The sequence below is a fragment of the Trichomycterus rosablanca genome, chromosome 14 (assembly GCF_030014385.1).
Source record: "Trichomycterus rosablanca isolate fTriRos1 chromosome 14, fTriRos1.hap1, whole genome shotgun sequence".
Classification (NCBI taxonomy): Eukaryota; Metazoa; Chordata; class Actinopteri; order Siluriformes; family Trichomycteridae; genus Trichomycterus; species Trichomycterus rosablanca.
The window spans coordinates 8564742-8586801 of record NC_086001.1 but is presented as its reverse complement, the minus strand read 5'-3'; the positions used below and the strand labels follow the sequence as shown (position 1 = coordinate 8586801).

Sequence of the window (22060 nt, the reverse complement as noted above, 5' to 3'; positions counted from 1 at the left end):
TAAGTTAAAGCAACTGGATTTGGATTAAATTAAAAGGTTCTACTGTATATATCTAAATATTCAATAGTATACAGGTAGTACTTGGAGCTACTAATGTAATGAAATGACATATTGTGAAATAGTTTCTCTTTTACCCTTTTTTTCTGCTTTATCTTAACTAGTTAAATAAATATTGATAAATTGATAAACTGATTAAATAAGCTTAGTCGTATCCAGCTACCCTGATTGCATTACGCTTCACCTCTACCGATACAATCCTCCACTGCTGACTGAGAAGCTTCGCAAATGACCCACGCCCCCTCGGACACGTCCGCAGTATCGACTGCCTCTTTTCACCAGCACAAGGTGAGTTCATATGTGGACCAGCCTTGTGCATGGAGAGCCACAACCCAATGAGCATTATTCCCCAACTCTGCGCAGGCGCCATCAATCAGCCAGCAGAGGTCGCAATTGTACCAGTTATGAGGAACCCTGGTCCGGCTCAGCCAACTGTTGTTCATGTGGCCGCCCAGCCGGATGGCAGGGCTAAGATTTGATGCGCTTTATTCGAAATCCCAGCTCTGGTGTGCTAGTATTTTACCATTGTGCCACCTGAGCAGCAATTATTATTATTATTATTATCATTAATATTTATATTATTACTATTATTACTTTAATCTCATATTAATATATCATATTGAATAGTTTGATGTGTGTGTGTGTGTATATATATATATATATATATATTTATATATATACACACTGAACCAGCAAATCCATCCAAATTCATCGCGTGTGTGTGTGTGTGTGTTATATTAATAATAAAAAATAACCTTAAAAATAATCTTAATAATGGAGTTTTTTATTTCTTTTTTTCTTTTAATTTACTCTTTTAATTTTCATTTCTTTTTATACCTGTTTTTTTATTTACTCATCCACTTCTTGAGTCTTGCCATGACATGTCAGCTACCAAAAAAGAACTGTAAGGGGCTAGTTAACGTATAATCAGCCACTAATTTAATAAAAGAATTAAGCTCATGTAATGACACATAAGCTGGCACATGCTTAAAGTAGGCTTTATGCTTAATTAATAATATTTCTCTCAGGGACTCCCAGGCTTTGTTATAAGGACTGTCATCTCTTAAATATAAAAAGAATGCTCTTTGTCAGTAGGCCACTGAGACATTCTGTATCTGGTATGATAAAAGATAAACTCACAGCATGCGTAGCCCCTCCATACCCCGGAACATGCCACTCCTCACAGAGTCCAGCTGATTGGCTGTCAGATGAAGCTCGTTGACCGATGAAGCACCCTCAAACACGCCATCCTCGATTTCTGCAATCTTATTATTGCTCAGATTTCTGTGGAACGAATGGAAATCTCAGAAAACCTTTTGTAGATCATCTTTAAATCATATGCATGACTGCATGTCTGGGTTTAGTACCTACATTTTTTTCAGCTGCGTCAGAGACTTGAATGCGCCGGTGGCCTCCAGAGACGTGATCTCGTTGTTGTTCAGACGGCTTCAGGGACAGAAACAAGGTCAGAACAGGAGATAAGAATATTAACAAGGAAAGGCAATTATCACCAGAGGTCCTGTTAAAACAATCAGGCACTTTTGGTGAGGTAAATCCCACACAAACCTTTATTCAGAGTCTCTTCTGAATAAAGATGAGTGTTTAAGCTTTCAGCAATCATGACTGCAGAAAACCACATCCTAAACTGAGGCACAAGGTTTGGCCACTGGAGATCCATCATGTACAGGAAAGAGAAGTAGACATGCTAGTGGTACTGGAGTTTCAAAAGATGAAAATATCCCCAAAATGTTGGTAAGAAAAGGGTGGGTATGCCAACTCAACCAGAATTCTGTGATTTTTTTATTAATTTTTTTAGAGACCCACATAAGGCTGTGAGTTCATTTTATTAATTCATAGAATTGGATGGTATACGAACACAATTATTAACCATACTTGGTTTGGTTCATCATTTATTCATTTATTTTCAGTAGCTCCTTTAAGGCCTGATCATGCATGAAACCTGCCATTCTCATTGCCTTGCCCAGTGGCAATAGTCTTTGCTGACAATCTGCCTTGCCTGTCTGAGTTGCTGTTAGCCAACAAAGCTAATGGCCACAGGTAATAAAAAATAACAAAAATAATGATTAAAAAATGACATTTTTACAATTTACATTCTCATTTTTTTAAGTAATAAAAATATTAATAAAAATGGAAAATCTGTTGAATTTTGTTCGAGTTTTTCTTCTTTCTACTTTTTTTTTGTTTAGCCACAGCATCTCTAAAACTTGTTTACAGTGAATGTACAGCAGAATCTATAAAATAAAATTGAACAATTGTTCATTTTTTAAAAACCAAGCATATTGTGACATACTTTGGACTAATTCTGAGTAATAGCCATTTGTTAAACGCGTTCCAGCTAAGCTTGTGTACCCCACATGATTTTCCAATTTGGTGCTGTTAGCAAAGACGAATAGCCCTGATTTAAGGTTTCCGGTCATGCAGAAATGCTTACAGTTCTGAGGTAGAGGCTGGAATGTGCTCAGGGATCTTGGTAAGCCGTAGATTGGAGCAGTCCACCACGTTGGACTCGCAGCGGCACTTGGCCGGGCAGGTAGGCTCATTGTTGCACTCGTTGTTCAGCCTGGTGTCCTCTGTGCCTGAAGGAATACAGATCAAGAATCTTAATCCAAAAGCTCGTGAACATGATCCTTTTGACCAAGAGTTTTCTAGGATTCCAGGTTTCTTAAGCAGTATTCAGATGGGATACGTTATCTGGATGTGTCTGCTAAGTTACGTTAATAGAGAACATCTGAGACCACGTTGCATGAATTAGGAGCTCCCTGTATTATTGTGAACATTAATAATGCTGAGGAATAAGCAGAAGTAACATTATAACACCAACAACTCTTCCTTGTGGAGATTAAGAAGGCACTTTATAAATTTTATTATTATTTCTATAATAGGGACAGTGGTAGCCTAGTGGGTAGAGCTTTGGCCTATCAAATGAAAGGTTGAGAGCTTAAATCCTAGCTCTGCAATGCAGCCACTATTTGGCCCTTGAGCAAGGCCCTTAACTGTTTCGGCTCCACGGATGCCATACAATGGCTGCTTCCAAACATGCTGGAATATGCAAAAAAAAATTGTTGTGCTGTACACCTGTGCATGTACATTTGACAAATAAAGGCATTCTATTCTATTACACACCTGTATAAAACACTATAGTGCCAAAAATATGTGGACAACCCTTCAAATGCTTGAGTTCCATTTTTTAAGTCACACGCATTACTAACAGATGTATAAAATGTACTATTTAAAATAAATCATGAGCATCCAGCTTTGTGGCAACAATTCTTTATAGAAGACCCTATATTAGTCCACAAAACAAGGTCCAGAGAGACGTGGTATGATGGGTTTGGTGAGCAAGAACTCCCTGACCTCATCTGTGTTAAACTATAAACTGAAATGTCAATTGTAAGCCAGACCCTTTCATCCAAATCCTCATTTAACTTAATGGACATGCAGTGAAAGCTTTTCAAGCAGAGTGGTGACTGTTATAGCTGGTATAGATGTTATAACTGTTTCAGATGTCTACATGTTTGGTCATATAGGGTCTGTTTGAACACCTAGTGAGCTGCCTGCTGCCTACTGCCTACCTAGGAACTCATAAGGCATCAAATTTATAAGGCAGATTATTTAGACGTGCTACTTAGCGATCAGTGATTAAACCACCTCCTTGTTTCTACACTCACTGTACATTTTATCAGCTCCACTCATCATATAGAAGCACTTTGTAGTTCTACAATTACTGAATGTAGTCCATCTGTTTCTCTACATACTTTGTTAGCCCCCTTTCATGCTGTTCTTTAATGGTCAGGACTCTCCCAGGACCACCACAGAGCAGGTATTATTTAGGTGGTGGATCATTCTCAGCACTGCAGTGACACTGACATGGTGGTGGTGTGTTAGTGTGTGTTGTGCTGGTATGAGTGGATCAGACAGAGCAGCGCTGCTGGAGTTTTTAAACACCTCACTGAGAATAGTCCACCAACCAAAAATATCCAGCCAATAGCACCCCGTGGGCAGCGTCCTGTGACCACTGATGAAGGTCTAGAAGATGACCAACTCAAACAGCAGCAATAGATGAGCGATCGTCTCTGACTTTACATCAACAAGGTGGACCAACTAGGTAGGAGTGTCTAATAGAGTGGACAGTGAGTGGACTTGGTATTCAAAAACTCCAGCAGCGCTGCTGTGTCTTATCCACTCATACCAGCACAACACACACTAACACACCACCACCATGTCAGTGTCACTGCAGTGCTGAGAATGATCCACCACCTAAATAATACCTGCTCTGTGGTGGTCCTGTGGGGGTCCTGGCAATTGAAGAACAGGGTAAAAGCAGGCTAAAAAAGTATGTAGAGAAACAGATGGACTACATCTTCTATATGCTTCTATAATTTGTAATGCTAGGATTGCCTTTACCCATAAAAAAAGCATTAGATGCTTCCTTGTTATTCAGTCAGAATATCATTTAGAATTAAGTCCCCTCAGTAGGCAGCATTTAGAGGAATCTAAGAATTAAGACAACCTTCTTCTCAGGAGAGCGTCTATGTGAAGAGCTCATTAGGCTTTCAGACAGACCCATAGTGTTTAAATTGCTGACCGATGGCTCTGACCTTTATCATGAGTGCTTGTTGTAGTGTAGTTTTCATGATGGTTTGGTAATTAGTAGATTGCATGCTATCATATAAACGCAGACTATGTGGCCTCAAGCCTGCAAAGGTTGCTGATCTAACAATTACTTTCAAATCCATGAAACTGGCCACAACTCGGTTCCAGTTTCTGTTGGTTTGGAGTGAATATAATACACAATGGCTTCCTAGATTTTCTGCATACTTAGGAAAACCACGTTCCTACGTGGTCTAACGAAATCTTTACCAACATGTCAGTGTGCGCAGGATATTTATTACCAGAGGTTCTCAACATAGAAATCACACCTGATAGATTTAGACAGGAATAAAATCACTGACATACTCTGGTTATAATTTCATAACCCTGTTTTCCCACGTAAGACTAATCCTGTCCAAATAATGCTGTACATTCTTGGACTGAGCTCTGTTTTATACACAGGATAATCACAAGACCAGCAAGTTCATTCGAATGTTTTCTGCTCACTCACTGAGTGTTGGGTTGCCTGCAGCGACTCATCTATCAGGACCTGCCGGCGGACGATGTGTTTCCCAGTCAAGGTTTCCTGCTGCCTTTGCATTGTGGTGTGAAAGGCCGGCGGTTTGGCTCGGGCAGGTCTGTGTGAGAACTGTTTCATGAATAAATATAAATAGACTCCGAATGTCTGGGATCTGGGTTTCCAAATCAAGAGTGTGATTATTTTGTCTAGAGAACATTAACATTAGCCGTAGTCCTTTCTTTTACCGTTTTGGACATGGCAAGAAGAGAGCAAATACGGCAAAGTGCTTAAAGCTGGTTATACAATAGGCCCTCAATAATTAAGCACACAAATTCCACTCAAAAGCACTTAGAGCGTAAGCCTTAGCGGGTTTCGGTTGGATAGCGCGCTGTTGTTGCCCTCGCCGCGGCCGTGGGTAGCTGTTAACAAGCCTGAGTATAGCGTGTGGGAGAAAAAGTCCTTGCTTGCTCTCCACAGACCGATCTGTTTGATGAAAAGTTTAAAACTAATTTGTTGTTTAACTGAAATCCTGGATGGGGGCGAAACCGCAAATTCTGTTTAAAGGAATTTTGAATGGGGAACAGTGCAGCTCTGGAATGAATTAGAGGTGAGCACAGGGTTCTACAGGAGAACAACAGCATCAAATAACCTTCAGGCGCTAATTTGTGGCACCAACCACTGGTATAAAATGACTGGATTTGTTTGACTGAGAAGTTTCTAACCCTCTTTTCCATATAAATGATTGGCACAACTGTAATCTGAAATGTTGACGATGCATTCATACAAAAATGTCGACGTTGCATTTTTTCCCTCCTAATCTAGTCATATTCAATTATGCGATTGCATTTCACTTCATCTCTGCTGCTCGAGTTCCACATATGAGCGAGGAGAGCCGTAACTAACACACACACCCTTTGACGTGTGCAGTCGCTGAGGCGAGTTCATATGGGGCTCAGTCTCGCATGTGGAGTCACACACTGATATCCATTATCACTCGTATCTATGTAGGCGCCATTGAACAGCCAGCAGAGGTCATGATTGCAGCAGTTATGCAGTAGTCCACTTCGGTATCCAACCCAACGGATGAAACTTTGATCGAGTGGGTGCCCAGCCTGCCAATAGCAGAGCTGGTGGTAGCCTAGTGGATAGAGCTTTGGGTTATCAATTGGAAGATTGTCGCTTCAAATCCAGCCTCTGCTATGCAGCCACTGTTGGACCCTTGAGCAAGGTGCTTAGCCCTGTCTGCTCCAGGGGCGCCGTACAGTGGCTGACCCTGTGATCTTTCCCCAGGTTCCAAACAAGCTAAGCTATGCGAAAGAACAATTCCATTGTACTGTACTTGTGTATATGTATATATGACACATAAAGGCATTCTTCTTTTTCTAATTAGTAAAGCCACCTTTGGCAATCTACTTGGAAGTCTTAATTAAGATTTGCCCAACATTTTGGGGCATTGGATCTCACTGTATAGCGCACTATTAATTATTCTATCAAACCCATTCAGACTGCTAGTGACTGTTGCTAAAAAGCATCCCCATAACAGTATGGTACCACCACAGGGTTACACTAGGCATGATGTTTCTTGGCTGATTTTGGCAGATTTTACAACTGAATAAAATAAGAATTTAAGCCAAAATGTTTCATTAAGTTGGGGAGTCTACCTAAGAGGTTTTGTAAGCAATAATATTTTTATTCATTTAGACATCTCACAGCACAATAAAGTTCTTTTGGTGTAACATCTTTGATCTGTAAACATTGGTTTTAGTTTACAGCCACTGAGTGAAATCAGTTAATGGTCACACTAGCCATTCTGACAAAAGTCATTTTAGCTTATACGGACAGCCTGACCTGGGCAGTGTGGATGTAGTTTTGCATTTCTTCGCATTTTATTAAATAAAGTCTTTAATGCATAAAGAGTGTTTGGTGCTCATTGCTGCCTTAATGATTCATTTTATGGACAGTCTACATCGTATCGATAGACCTCACAAAGAGAGGGGGTATTTATGCTTGTAATAGTATAAAAACAGCTTACATTTTGAACATCTAAAAAAAGTAGAGCATGTATTATTAACTTTATAAACATTTTAATTTTTTCTTTTGATTTGACATAATAGAAACGCTTCGATTGCAAAAAGTACCTCACTAAGTTTGAAACCGGGGCACCCGGAGGAAACCCACACGGACACGGGAAGAATACTATACTGTACAGTAATGCATTAGTGCTGCTTCAAAAGACTCTATGGTTTTAGACCATAGAGAGATATGGTTATGACCCAGCTGAAGGTTTGATTATGGCTATATAGTACAAGCCAAAAGTTTGGACACACCTTCTCATTCCTGTGGTTTCTCTTAATTTTTTTTAATTTTCTACATTGTAGATTAATACTAAAGACATCCAAACTATGAAGGAACACATATGGAATTATGTAGTAAACAAAAAAGTGTTAAACAAACCAGAATATGTTTTATATTTTAGATTCTTCAAAGTAGCCATCTTTTGCTTTAATGACAGATTTGCACACTCTTTGACATTTTCTCAACCAGCTTTATTAGGTTTCCACCTGGAATGGTTTTCAATGAATGTTTGTGCCTTGTCTAGAGTGAATTTTTGGAATTTGTTGCTTTTTTAATGTGTTTGAGACCATCAGTTGGGTTGTGCAGAGGTAGAGTTGGTAAAATATAAAACATATTTTGGTTTGTTTAACACTTTTTGGTTCACTACATAATTCTTCATAGTTTGGATGTCTTCAGTATTAATCTACAATGTAGAAAATAAAAATAATCAAGAAAAAACATTGAAGAGAAGGTGTGTCCAAACTTTTGGCTGGTGTGTCCAAACTTTTGGCCTGTACTGTATATATATATATATATATATATATATATATATATATATATATATTTAGATTGTTCACCATTAATGGGGATTTACTATTTAAACATTTGATCATTGCAGTTTAGTAAGTATGAGATTTGGCATGCAGCAACTCACAAGCAACAGCACCTCTCTGTATGGTTTTCCAAAAGATCTAGACTTTGCACATTTTAGCCTTCCTTCCTTCCTCCCTCCCCCCTCCGCCTGTCCTTCCATCGCTAAATGTACCTCACTATGTTTGAAACTGGCAACCTCAGAATAAAATAAATATCAAAGTACTACAATGAGCTGAATGGTTTTCCAAGTCTGCAGATTCTGATAAGAACAGAGAAAGTTCCTTGCACGAGTTCCTGCTCGGATTCAGGAAGTGCAGCCTCGCTAATGATGACTGTTTTGTTGTGGCTGCTGGAAACAACATTTCCTGGCAGGGTAATGACAAAAAAATCACAGGAAACAATAAAGTCGGCTGAGCTCTTTGATTCTTCTTCCCGGGGGAATGAGGATGGGTGGCAAATTGCTCATCTGTGCAGATCATTTCAGCTTTCCTGGGGCACTTTAACTTTTTTTGGGGGGAGGGGATTGAGTTAGAAGAAGAGAAAAGCAAAATAGCGAGTTGATACAGCGATATTGTCCACAAAGGTGTTTTATATATGTCTTTGTTTGAGCAGTGCAAAGCTTTGGGACATACTTTATCTATGACTTATGGTTTCCTATTATTCATTCAATAAAAAAAGTACAGCAGGACGGGACTGAGCCACGTTTAGTTTTTTTATTAGTACCTGAAGAAGACAGATAATGCATGAATTTATCTATCTAAAGTATCTCTTTGATCCTTCCAGTGCTTAAATTCCCAAGTCAGCTCTTCATTTAACTCATATGACTGCTCCTTATAATACAAAATGCTTTGTTGAAGGGATCTGGAAACATCTTCAGATATGAATCTCCTCATTCTGGCACACAAGCTACATTTTTATTTAGAAATTACTCCACTGAAACTTACTCTGGCTTTATTCTGAAGATGTTTTGTCGGAATATTTAATGGTCGGAATAATGCACCAGCGGACTTGTCACATGCGATTACACAAGTCAAAATGCAACTCCTATGCTTAAAATGAGCCTTCACTATTGCACAACAGCTTCCAGCCTGAAAGGGGACGGGTTAGCACGTTCTGTACGTCCCTTAACACATGTAAAGTGATCGAATGTCTCTTTTAAATGTGCAGCTCATGCAGATCAAGACTATAGTTTAACAGCCTGGCTGGAGCACCGTATGGAAAAGAGCCACTCACAGATTTTCATCCAAATTTTCTCACATGGTCCCTTTACTTAACACTTTAATCTATTAGTTAATGTTGAGCACACAGGGAAATATTACACAACCAAAGCATCACTTTTGTATTAGTTGGTTTAAAATGTCTAAATTTTTTAAACAATAAGGAATTAAATAAAACAATAATCACAAATGAGCTCTATTCTGAATATTGACTGTTCAAACCATATGTTGGAATAAATAAATTTTTTATGCATTTTCTCCCTTTTTCTCCCGATTTTTTAGTGCGTCCAATTTTTACCCAATTGAGTTATGCTTTCTCTCTACTGGTGCTGACCACCGCTCCGATTGAGGAGAGCAAACTGACCTCCGACACGTGTGCAGTAGCCGAATTTTCACCTGCACAAGGCGAGTTCATATGCAGACCAGCCTTGTGCACAGAGAGCCACACCCTGATCAGCATTATTCCAGCCAGATGGCAGAGCTGAGATTCAATTCGATGTATTCGAAATCCCAGCTCTGGTGTGCTAGCGTATTTTTCCGCTGAGCCACCTGAGCGGCTACAAACTCTTTTTGTATTATAAATATATGTAATCTAAATTCTTGTATTCTGACTTGTATACTGCCCATCTTTCCCTCCATACTGTATTACTGGTCTGTGACATGTAATATCACACTTTTATATTTTATGTTGGGCCCATGATTACTATGCTATACATGAATGCTGCTTCAGAGACTGGCTTTAGATTGGCTCATAGAGAGATATGGTTATGACTCAGCTGAAGGTATGATAATCTATATGTCTATAAGCTATATACATAATGTTTGATTGTACACCACTGATGGGGCTTTAATATTTAAACATTTTATCATTAGTTTTGAAAGTATGAGATCTGAGATGCAGCAACTCACAAGCAACAGCGCCTCTCTGTATGGTTTTCCAAAAGATCTAGGCTTTGCACATCCTTCCCTCCCTCCCTTCCTCCCTTCCTCCCTCCCTTCCTTCCTTCCTTCCTTCCTTCCTTCCTTCCAGGCACCTTTGCTCTTTTAAGAACACATCCAGACTTGATGACAAAAAAAACCCAAACAATCCCAAGCATTACATAAGAAGTTATTACTGAATGAATGTCTTTAAAGCAGCCGTGATGGGGAAGCCAGTGTGAAACAGATAGAGGTAGATATAGAAAGCGATACAATAGAAAAGCAATGTTGAAGCTCACTCACCTGGAACGGTGTACTGCTCTTTGGCTGTGATGGAGACAGAAGGAGAAAGCAATGACATCAGTAAGAGCAGTCACATGGATGAATTAGACCAGGACAGAGGTGGAGGCAGCAGCAAATTCAGCTTGTCAAATTCTTTTGTACTACCATGATGCCATCGTTCTTGTTAAATGTCTTGAGTTGGCTCTATGTTGGCTCTTACTCTCACCAAGATTGTGGAAAATCTTCCCAATGTAAATTTTTATGATAAATAAAAAAAAAACAATTAATTGTCATCAACCGCTTTATCCTGGCAAAGGTCATGGCGGGCCCGGGTTTACTGGGAAACACTGGGTGTAAGGCAGAAATAGCTTGGACAGGGCACCAATCTATCGCAGGGCTTTGGCCATCCTTGATCCTCTGTGTAGAAGCCCGACCAGCCGATTTAAAGCCGTATCTCAATAATGGTGGGGTATTAATGCAGAATATAGACATTAATTTATTGTTATAACATCTACATATATTCTTCTTTCCTTTTTCTGTTCTCTTGTATTATATTAATAAATAAATTAAAAGACATTGTGTGTATATTATATATAGAGGATAAATCAATCGAAAGCTTATTAAATGTAAACAAAAGGGCTTGAATACCTGCCTTCCATTAATGTTGAACTGGTATGGTTATTATTTTGACAGCAGGCATAAGTATGCTTACATCGTTCAAATGTCAGCTCTGCTACCGGCAGACTGGGCGCCTATATATATATGGCTATATTGGCTTCATTGTGCAATATTGTCACATGTCACTTTACTATTTAATAATTTAATTACTATTCAATCTTTACACTGAAACTATACCTCATGCATCATTACAGTTACCAGTTATTCACTTTATGTAAGTTATGTAAATTACAAGAAAGACTCAGTTCTAGTTTTTTCTGTTTGCTTTTTTTTTGTTTTGTACTATTAATTACTTCTTGTATTATGCTACTGGGGCTTTAATTTCCTTTTAATTTCTATCTATCTATCTATCTATCTATCTATCTATCTATCTATCTATCTATCTATCTATCTATCTATCTATCTATCTATCTATCTATCTATCTATCTATCTATCTATCTATCTATCTATCTATACAGACATTGATTGGCTCGTCTGTCAGGGTTGGATGCTGGACAGGATTCCTCATACCTCTACTGGCTGATCGATGGCGCCTACGCCAGAGGTAAGGGATAATGGAGATCAGTGCATGACTCTCCATGTGCAAGACTGAGCCAAAAAGATGCAGTCGGCTACAGTACTACTGCACAACATCAGTAGAGGGGAAGCGTAATGCAATTGGTGAATTGGATATGACTGTATTAGGGGGGAAATTGGGAAAAATGCAAAACTAAAAACAAGGTAAGCTTACATCGCATTGTTGTGGCTTTTGCATTATTGAAATAACCCATTCAATAACCAAAAAAAAAACGACCACTGCACCAGCAGCAGCACTAAACCAGAGACATTAAATAACAGTAACCTTACTGTGTACCTGGAACAAAACCAAATTATGGTACTTTCAACCATTAACAAGCTTAATACTGTCTTTTATACCAACTCTAAACAAATCCAGAGAAAGCTAATAGACTGATCCTCAGGCTTTAGGGAGTACAGGCCTGTGGATGTCTGCACCATAAATAAGAGCATGTTTGGCAGCTGCTCCAGTCTAAGCCCGCTTTAACAGGGATGGGCACATTCAGACTGGATTAGACGGTTGTTAGAAAAACCACTGGGGAACTACGTGCCAGGTTGCTAAGCTGTGGTGTTCACCCATTTCCAAGTTGTTGAGGCCAGAAGGAAGGCACTGGGAACATGTGTTTGGGTGTGTACCTGTGTGAGAAACTCAATCCTGGAATGTTCACTTATAAAAGCTTATTTAAAAAACCCAGAATGCTAATGTGCAAATCATATCAGTAAAGGAGAGCTCAACATTAGATCCTGTAGGGATGTCTTTGTGTAGGACCCCAACCACAAAAGGTAGATGAGTTTTTTGCACTTTAGCAATGACAGCAACCATGAAACGCATGATGATAAGGCAGATGAGATGGATTCAATGCAGATGAACAGCAAGAATAGTTTAAAAAATTTTAAAAAGCCAGCTTACCCGAACAGCGGAACTTTTTGCTCTTTATCTGGCCTATCCGCTTGTTAGCCAGGCGGCGGGGGCTGGCGCAACGTGCCCCGCTTGTTTCGATAGGGTTGGCACGGAGGTAGTCGGCCAGCCACTTCAGGTTACAGTCACAGATGAATGGGTTCTGGGCCAGGTGACTGTAGTAAGCAAATGACAACAAGCAAAAACATTAGCATTGAGACAAACACCACCTTTAAGACACAGGAAATTATACTAGCATTGTTTATTCCTGTCTTAACCAAAAAGCTTGTTTTTGTTGTTACATACTTAGTTCATCAGTTTAAATGTCCAGTATCCCAAGAATTTACCAGCAGTCTCAGCTCATAGTCAGAACATTTCCTATTTATATAATTCATTTATTACACGTCACATTACATTAACACATTGGGACAGTGGTAGCCTTTGGGCTATCAATCTGAAGATTGTCAGTACAAATCCAGCCTCTGCTAAGCCACTGTTGGGCTCCTGAGTAAGGCCCTTAGCCTTACTCAAGAGTAAGCCCCTGTCTGCTCTACAGACATCAAACAATGGTTGACTCTGCACTCGGACCCCAGCTTTTAAACAAGGATATGCAAAAAAAAAATGTCATTGTACTGTACATGTGTATATGTTTGTATAATAAATAATAATCTTCTCATTATTACTACATAGTATACTACATAGTGAGTACTAACACTTTAACTAGTGCACTGATCACTACATACTATTTAATAGGAAGGGAGCAGTTTGGAAGCAGCGTCATTTTGTCTGAAAAATAAAGTTGGTCCCCAATTTTTAAATCCCAGACAATTTAATAATGTATAATTTCATAGTTTATTAACTATTAACGTAACAGTAATTATTTTAGTGAAATATATTGAAGTATAATTCACATTTCTTAATGTAGTAATAACCCAAAATGTACTTAACCCAAAGGAGAACAGTAACAATTATTTTTCCTTTATTATTATATAATTCTGCAAAGATTCAAACTACAAGGCATCTTTAAAAAGTTTATTTTGTTTGGAAATGGTGAGGGCGGGAGGAGTAATAATCGGTCGTGTCCGAGAGACAGAGACGCTTATAGTCTGAATTTAGCGCCATCCGATTTCCACCTTTTTGACCACTAAAGGTTTAAGGGAAAGAAGATTTTCATGTGATGATGTGAAAGCAGCGCTGCATCAGTGACTACACGCTCAACCTAAAACATTTTTTACTGATGGCATTAAAAAGTTGGTACGGCTCTGGAAAAATGCATCGGAAGGTGACTGTGTAAACAAGTGACTCATTGGAGACTATTTCGGCTTTTTCCCAACGCATGACTAGACAAACTAGAACTCAATGAAGAGACAGGACAGACTTGGACAGAGAGACAGGGACAAGACATGACAGACTGACTGACAGAATTAGCTTGGCTTGGCATGACTGGACGTGGCATTGGGGAAAAAAACAAAATAATCTCCAATGAGCCCTCCACAGCTGCCTCCTTATATGTCTGTGGGTGATTAGAAGGGGACCAATCAAAAAAGGGGTGTTGGCTGGAGACACCAAGTGCACGTAGACAATGAACCTGCTCAGGGAACACAGAAGGGCTGAATCCATGACAGAGTTAAAAAAAAAAAAAGTGAGGAAACTTTTTGAAGCCGCCTCATTCCATGTGTACCCATTTAGGATTAAATGATCTGCTGCATTAACAGTGTTTTTTGAAGAAAATAAGACATAAGTGAGGCTTCTTTACTTCTTTATCTGGAATTTACACTGCATTAAAGTTTTTAATTGTAGAAGAAGGCTTGGTTTGTGTATAAAGATGACAGTCGTCAGGCGTTGGTTAAAAATACAGCAATTCAGAAACTTCTGTATGTCCAGACAAAGCATGACCAGGCAGTTTTAGCATTCCCTAACAGGAGCTCCAGGAACTGTTAAGTAGTTGTTTATTCGCCACATGTTGCCCAGAAGTTGAAACAAGGGACATACAGTAGCTGGGAATGCTATAATACTAGCGAGGCACCAACCATAGCTGTGGTCATATAAGCTATGGGTCTAAATACAGAACAATGCCTAAAAGTAGGCAAGGAAGGGGGGACTGGGGGGGGGGGGGGGGGGGGGGGGAGTCAAGTTTATTTTAAAACTGCTCCTCATAATTCAGTCTGAATATGAATCTAAATATTATTTGTACTGTCTTACTGTCTTTCGCAAATGCCATGTTGTCTGCTTTACTAGCTGTCTTGGCATGTTTGTGTTAGCAAAGCAAACCATATTTGGGTTCTTGTGCAGTCGTGTGGACACAGTTTGTATGACGCCACCTTGAATGACCGCTCAGTTCCGCATCATTGTTAAAACTATAACAGTACACAATTAAAAAGACACAGGTCAAAATCTATTTAAAAAAACTATTTCAAAGTGTGTGGGCTTAGGAATATCAGTTTTTATTTTCCATGCATTGCTAAGCAGTTATAAAAGCTATGAGACTGAAAGTCTATTGTTGAAAGTCCCCAGAAAGATAGAATTACATATAGCCTGATGATTTATGACACATTGTACATTCATACTTCACTTGTGTGTTGTTATACAGTATAAGGTTACAGGTGTAAACAAAATCTGCCTTTACATCTTTTGTGGCAACAGTAGGGCAAAAACAAGTTTGGGAAAGGACACTTGAGCTAGCTGGGCAAATATGTTGCATGAATATGCTTTGTTTGCCCATCAGGAGTTGAAAGGACCATTACAAAATGGAATAAATATTTGCAAAAAAGGTGTAAACGTGTCTAAATAAGATAAAATGTGGTATAATCTTTATCCATCATTAGTGATAACAGTTCTGTCTGATTAAGCAATGTTTTCTCAAGCTGCTGATAACACTTGTATGGTGCTGGGGAGGAATTTAAGTTTAATTTCTTTGATTTTAGATTTCTTGGATATCATGAACATTATGATGCCTCCTTCACCATGCTTCACAGGTGGGATGAGGTTTAAATGTTGTCTTTTTTTCCCCAGAAATGTTGTGAATTATCCAAGTGTTTTGTAAATTTTAGATGTGCAATAATGTTTTAAATTCTTTAAAAATAATTTTTAAAAAATATTTAATAAATTAGGTTCTTGTAGACCATTTTTGCACACTGTGCTCCTGATGTGATTTTTGCAGTAGGACTACTAAAGAAAAAAGAAACCTTACTAAATATCCTCCACTTGTAGCCCTCTTCAGTTTTACACACATCTGCAATATCAAGGTCCTCAGAAATCTGTTTTGACTGGGACATGGTTCACATCAACTAATTCTTGGCTACCATTTGTAAATACAGAGGAAAAAATCTCCTAATTACGTGTCAAACTGCATCTCAGTGGTTCACATACTTTTTACCAGTCTGGATTGGATTGTTACAACTTGTTACTGGTTTTAGGCAAGATTCTTCATGCATTCACATCCCCCAGTTTTCCTTCCAATTTAGTCATATCCAATTACCTGAGTGGTATTTTCAATTTTACTGCTGCAGACCTACAATCCTGACCAAAGAGGGTTGTAACTAATATGTGCAGTAACCAGAGTCACGAATTGATCCCCATTATCCCCTGTCTCATTATGCAGGTGCCATCGAGCAGCCAGCAGAGGTCGTAATTGAGGTTGGGTGAGCCAATCGAGATGTCAGCATTGATGGGCTAGCGTGCTTTACCACGGTGCCATCACAATGCTGCTTAGGCAAGATTTTATAACTCCATTAAGACTGCTTTATGCAGACATTAGGTTCATTCTAAAGGGTTCACAAACTTTTTTGTGACACTATAATACAATCTTCTATTTTTTTGTTGTGTAGTCCTCAGATAGAATTGTCTAGAATTGTGTGAGATGTGTGAGATTGCCTAAATCAACTGCCGGTGAGGTGAGGTGATGTGGGAACATCAGATGCCCAGACAAAAGCTTTTCAGCAGATAATACAAGTACTTACAGAGTCTGAATGGCACGCAGCGAGGCGAAGGTACCTTTGGCCAAAGTCTGGATCTTATTGTCATACAGAGACAGCAAGGAAAGATTCTGCAAATCCTGGAACGTGTTAGCACGGACACAGTGGATCTTATTGGCATTCAGAAGTCTGGCAGGGAGAGAAGACACAAGACAGAACAAACCGGGAGACATAGATTGATGAGTTCAGGTCGACCAGGACTAAGCACGAACACTGTTTTCTATTACGCTTGTAAAATAGATGGCATCGAGTTACACTGATTTAATACACATGCGATATTATGCTTATCGCACCACAACCATGTTCTAAAAAAAGACTTCAAGATCTTGTCAAACTTACAGCAACTGAAGAGCATAGAGCCCGTCGAACACTCCTTTGGGCAACTCTGTGATCTTATTCCCGTACAGCACCCTGGGGGTCAGAGAAAGCATTTATTTTTTCGCTGAGATGCTAAGATGCAGGACAAACCCTAAACCAGTTAGACATCTGGTACGGATATTTTAAGCAAACGTTTCAAGCTGTCATGCCTGGACTCTGGATGAGTTCAATTGTTTACTCCCTGAAAAACATCACAGGCTTCATCCGATTCACTGTCTTTCGGTTGTACACAAAAACATTTTGACAAGCTACACACACTTACAAAGAGTTGAGTGAACGCAGGCCTTGGAAGGCATCAGGAGCAATCTCCGAGATCTGGTTGTTGCTTAGGTCTCTGTGAATGGAGCAAAAAAACGTGTCCAAGAATAAGAAAGAAGGCACAACAGAAAGAAAGCAAATGAGAAGCAGAAGTCAGACATGGTCTTTTTGCCCTAGTTCTCACTAACAGAACATCAGTCACAAGTGACTGTCTGCACAAAATTTGCCACTGACAGGTCTGGACAGTCTTCCTTCGGTTACGTGGCAGCCAACAGGGAACCGTTCCCAGACTGGTTGAGCTTAGAGGAGCCCGGGCCACGGCCACTGCCTGGCTTAACCTTTCTATCCTGTGGTGGAGGTGGTGAGGTACAAGGCATGGGGCTTTTCCTGCTATATTGGATTGACTCTACAGGTTTATGGCTGTTTTTTTCAAAACCACAGCGGGCATTCTTGGTGCTGTGAGCATTCTGGAAGACTAAGGACTGCTGAGATTTTCTAAGAAGGGAACAAGGCATTCGACAGCACTGGAAAGCAAGGATACCACCTACATCTGAGGGGTTAGTCTAGAGTTTCCCCATTATGATCCTTTAACTAACAACATCAGTAACTCATATGCCAATTAAATGGGTGTAGTATTAAAGTAGAAACTTCTTAGCAAATCTGTGCTTTTTATTTAGGTTGATCACTGGAATTAGAATCAATAACCAGTAGCATATCTGTAGGACAGACAAGGCAATTTGTTTGGGGACCTAAACATTGAAGGGGCTCCTGAAGCCTGATTATGTAACTCGTCAGCTGTTAAAACAGATGAAATGTCAACACTGGAAATGTGCAGTGACATCTAATGAGCCCCAACTTAGGGTCATTATTTGTTGGTAGAATGTGTAATTTGTAAGCAGATCCCCACATTTCTTGCTTTACCTTTCAGGGTTCAGGGTCTTTCAGGGTTTACAGAACATAAAATAAATGCTAAAACATAGCAAAGCAAGGGTGTTTTTAAAGGGAACTTTCTTAGCTTGGATACATGGGGTTACAGTAGGGGCAAAAAGGCAACATTTAGGGCCATACACTTGCCCTAATGCCAAGGACAAATAGGCCTACTCTATAGCGGTGAAGGTCAAACCTTCGGCCACAGGTTAAGCAACTCTGGCATACCTCCTAAGTCTTTTCTAGCTGTTGATGGACTCCAGATTTGCAGCATTTTATAGGGTTAGGCTATTTACTGGCTTTTAGCTTGTTGATTAAATGAACATCCTACAGACCTACATAATATGCCATAATCAGGGTTATCAATTTTGCAAAGCTCCTCTGTGCAAACTACATATCTGCACCATACTAATGATCTTTGATCAACTACCTCTAAAGGCTAAGAATCAAAGATCTGGTCAAGAGAAAAGAGAAAGCCAATCATGATTGGGATGTGAAATCAAAAGACAGAAGGTCCTAAACCTGAACCCATTTTTTACCACCCTTCGAACTCTTCCAGCCTGTTCAAGAGCTTTGACAGCGAATAGAACAGCTGAGAAAGCAGACATCATGAGGTCAGGGAAACGTGTGTGTTATTTTTACTAGCAGGTCAAGCAGTGGCAAGACTTGTTCGGTCACTGGGCCACCGCATTACTGAAGTACAAGTGTATGGCAGCTCAAACAGCGAGAGTTTTGCCTTCCCACGCCTGCTATTTGGGGGCCAAAACAAGGCAAAGTCAGAGGTTTTGTGGATCTGGCTGCTGCTTAAGGTCAGCGTGGCCATTGAGAAATGCTGAAGTCTTTAGTCCTCCATTTGTAATTCTTTACTCTCATGAATGGTTAACCCACTGGCCACAATTTATGGTGTGTTAAGTGCTTACTGTTGTAACTTATTATAGTTAATAAGAAGAAATTGTTCAGTAGCATTAACATGTAAAATATGATCTCTACAATGTTTTTGCCTGACTGACCGGCTGGCTAAGCTAGAGGAGCCCTGGATAAAAAAACCAAAAAGCAAAAAACCGATGCATTATTTTTGGCTCCCAGAGTTCTTTTCAGTGAGTTGCTACCAAATTCAGAAATGTCAATACCAAAACCCTTAAAATGTTAACTACATTAGAGAACTACATTAATGAATGAACTAATGAGACTATAATTGTATTTAGTTTATCTAATGCTGTTACGACTTACATTCACCAATAATTGTGGGTTATGGACTGCTAGGTAGCATAATTGTAGAGCTTAAGCGTTTATTAGCATAGCAAAGCATAAAATAGCAGGCAGTAGAATTGTTTTAATTAAGAAACTGAAGTTTAAGGCTTAATGACTATATTTATAAACTTAGCACACAGACTTTAAGGAAAGGAAACTACAAACTTCAAACTCAATAGCAGGATTCAATATTAATTTAATGTGGTACTACAGATACCTTAGAGCAGCGGTACCTTTTTTGCATCACGGACCAGTTTCATATAAGATATAATTTCAGGATTTAAAATAGCTATAAAAAAAACTATAGAATGGAAAATCAGTGTGAATCCTAAGCAACGAGACGCTGCTCCCACCTAGTGGTGATTGGAGACAATAAGACCTGAAGAGTTTTGGAAATTTAATTGATCTTGTAGCAATCTCTAATTATTTATTCTTTCTGTGCAGCCTGGTAATAAATTACCCACGAACAGGTACCGGTCCGCGGCTTCGTAGTTGGGGACCACTGCCTTAGAGCAACAGAACCAATCATTTGTATCATTTTTAACAATAATGATATAGGTTCTTTAGAGCCAAAACAATACTTTCGATACCCTCTCCCCATATATGACATATATGACAATTCATTTGTCCTGTTTTAAATTGCTTTGTAGTTCCAGCAGTCCAGTAAATGGTCAACTAAGGAGCCAACTGTGGAAATTTGAGACGACTCTCTAGAAAAAGTCTTTTAAGGTAGTACAGTTGTTTTGCCATGTTTGCTATGGTGATGTATATGGTGTATCCTAACTAAAATGAATTATTTACCAGTCACAATTTTTGCTAGAAAGGTCATTTTAATTGAAAAGATTTAAAGTGCCAGTAAAATGTGACCAACTTTACAAATTTCTTAAATAGTTGCGGCTGCTCAGATCCTGCATTGCTGACACTTGTAAGAAAAATGTTGTGCAACAAAGGGCAATCTTAACTTTGCCTGCTATGTCTTGTTTTCATTTTATTTTGACAGTCTGGCACTACTATACGACGTGCCTTCCAAGACAGTGAGTGCTCATTTCCTCATTTAGATGTGCCAAATTTCTCAAACACTTCATTTATCTAGGGCTAGAATGGAAGCTACTGGTTGATCTGTAGGTTTCATGTTTGATATAGGGTTGGAGCTGAAGTCTCTGGTTTGGAAAATATGAAATACCAATATTTTGTTCTTTTTTACAGTATGTTAATAAAAATCATGGGGAAATATGGAAAAATCATCATTTGAGTGGAGTACTGCTTGATTATTCAGTTGGAATATGCATTGGTGCAAGATCTGTTGCATTGCAGATAATGTTTTTAACATAAGTGCCTCAAAATAAAGAAATACTAATACTTATTACTAATAAAAATGGTTAATTTTTAACAGTTTTTTTATGTAATGTTGAAGACCATAGACTTACATTCTGCGCAGCTTCTTATAGGGTGAAAATGCTCCTGGTGGGACAGACTTAATGCCATTTTGTTCCAGTCGTCTGTGGAAGAAGAAGGACAAAGTTAGAAGATCGGAATGTCAACAAAGCTCATTGACATGCAGACACCAGGTAGTTATTGAGTAATCATCGGGGTGCTTTTTGTTATTCTTACCCTAGATCATATTTATGTTATTGTGCTGGTGACAGTAATAATTAGGAAAATCCCTCAATTGCTAGTAATTAGATTAGAATAGAATCTTAATTGTCACTATACACAATTAACTTTTGTATGGCATCTCTCCAATAGGGCAGTAGAGAAAATTACACTCTGAATAAGTAAATGTAGCCTAGTTCGAATCCCAGCTCAGCCATGCAACCACTGTTGGGCCCTTGAGCATGACCCTTAACCCTTTCTGCTCCAAACCACCTTCTTGTTTCTACAGTATACACACTGTCCATTTTATCAGCTCTACTTACCATATAGAAGCCACTTTGTAGTTCTACAATTACTGACTGTAGTCCATCTGTTTCTCTACATACTTTTTTAGCTTGCTTTCACCCTGTTCTTCAGTGGTCAGGACCCCCACGGAACCACCACAGAGCAGGTATTATTTAGGTGGTGGATCATTCTTAGCACTGCAGTGACAATGACATGGTGGTGGTGTGTTAGTGTGTGTTGTGCTGGTATGAGTGGATCAGACACAGCAGCACTGCTGGAGTTTTTAAATACCGTGTCCACTCACTGTCCACTCTATTAGACACTCCTACCTAGTTGGTCCACCTTGTAGATGTAAAGTCAGAGATGATCGCTCATCTATTGTTGCTGTTTGAGTTGGTCATCTTCTAGACCTTCATCAGTGGTCACAGGATGCAGTGCTGCTGTGTCTGATCCACTCATACCAGCACAACACACACTAACACACCATTACCATGTCAGTGTCACTGCAGTCCACCAGAATAATCCACCACCTACACACAATTGACAAAATGCTAGTTCTTGCTAGTATTTCGCCTACAGTTGTTATTTGGAGTTGGGCATTAAAAGCACAGTGGCTAATATCCGTCAAGAGCCTCCTTGTTAACTGACTAAGTCAATTGTTAAGCTTGTGGAATGGTCTGAACCACATTACCTTAGTGTGTTGCCAAAGTGACTCAATCTTACTGCAGA

At 39.3% G+C, this 22060-nt stretch overlaps 1 protein-coding gene across 1 annotated transcript in view; it reads right to left on the bottom strand.

Annotated features, from left to right (window-relative positions):
* Nucleotides 1-22060, bottom strand: part of slit1a (slit homolog 1a (Drosophila)) — a 156967-nt gene that overhangs the window by 27707 nt on the left and 107200 nt on the right. Inside the window, exons 10-18 of the mRNA XM_063008184.1 lie at nucleotides 20881-20952; nucleotides 17280-17351; nucleotides 16979-17050; nucleotides 16625-16768; nucleotides 12678-12841; nucleotides 10555-10578; nucleotides 2510-2654; nucleotides 1429-1503; nucleotides 1198-1341 (exon numbers count right to left, since the gene is read on the bottom strand). Of these exons, the coding sequence (XP_062864254.1) occupies nucleotides 1198-1341; nucleotides 1429-1503; nucleotides 2510-2654; nucleotides 10555-10578; nucleotides 12678-12841; nucleotides 16625-16768; nucleotides 16979-17050; nucleotides 17280-17351; nucleotides 20881-20952 (912 nt within the window). The remainder of the gene's footprint in view (nucleotides 1-1197; nucleotides 1342-1428; nucleotides 1504-2509; nucleotides 2655-10554; nucleotides 10579-12677; nucleotides 12842-16624; nucleotides 16769-16978; nucleotides 17051-17279; nucleotides 17352-20880; nucleotides 20953-22060) is intronic.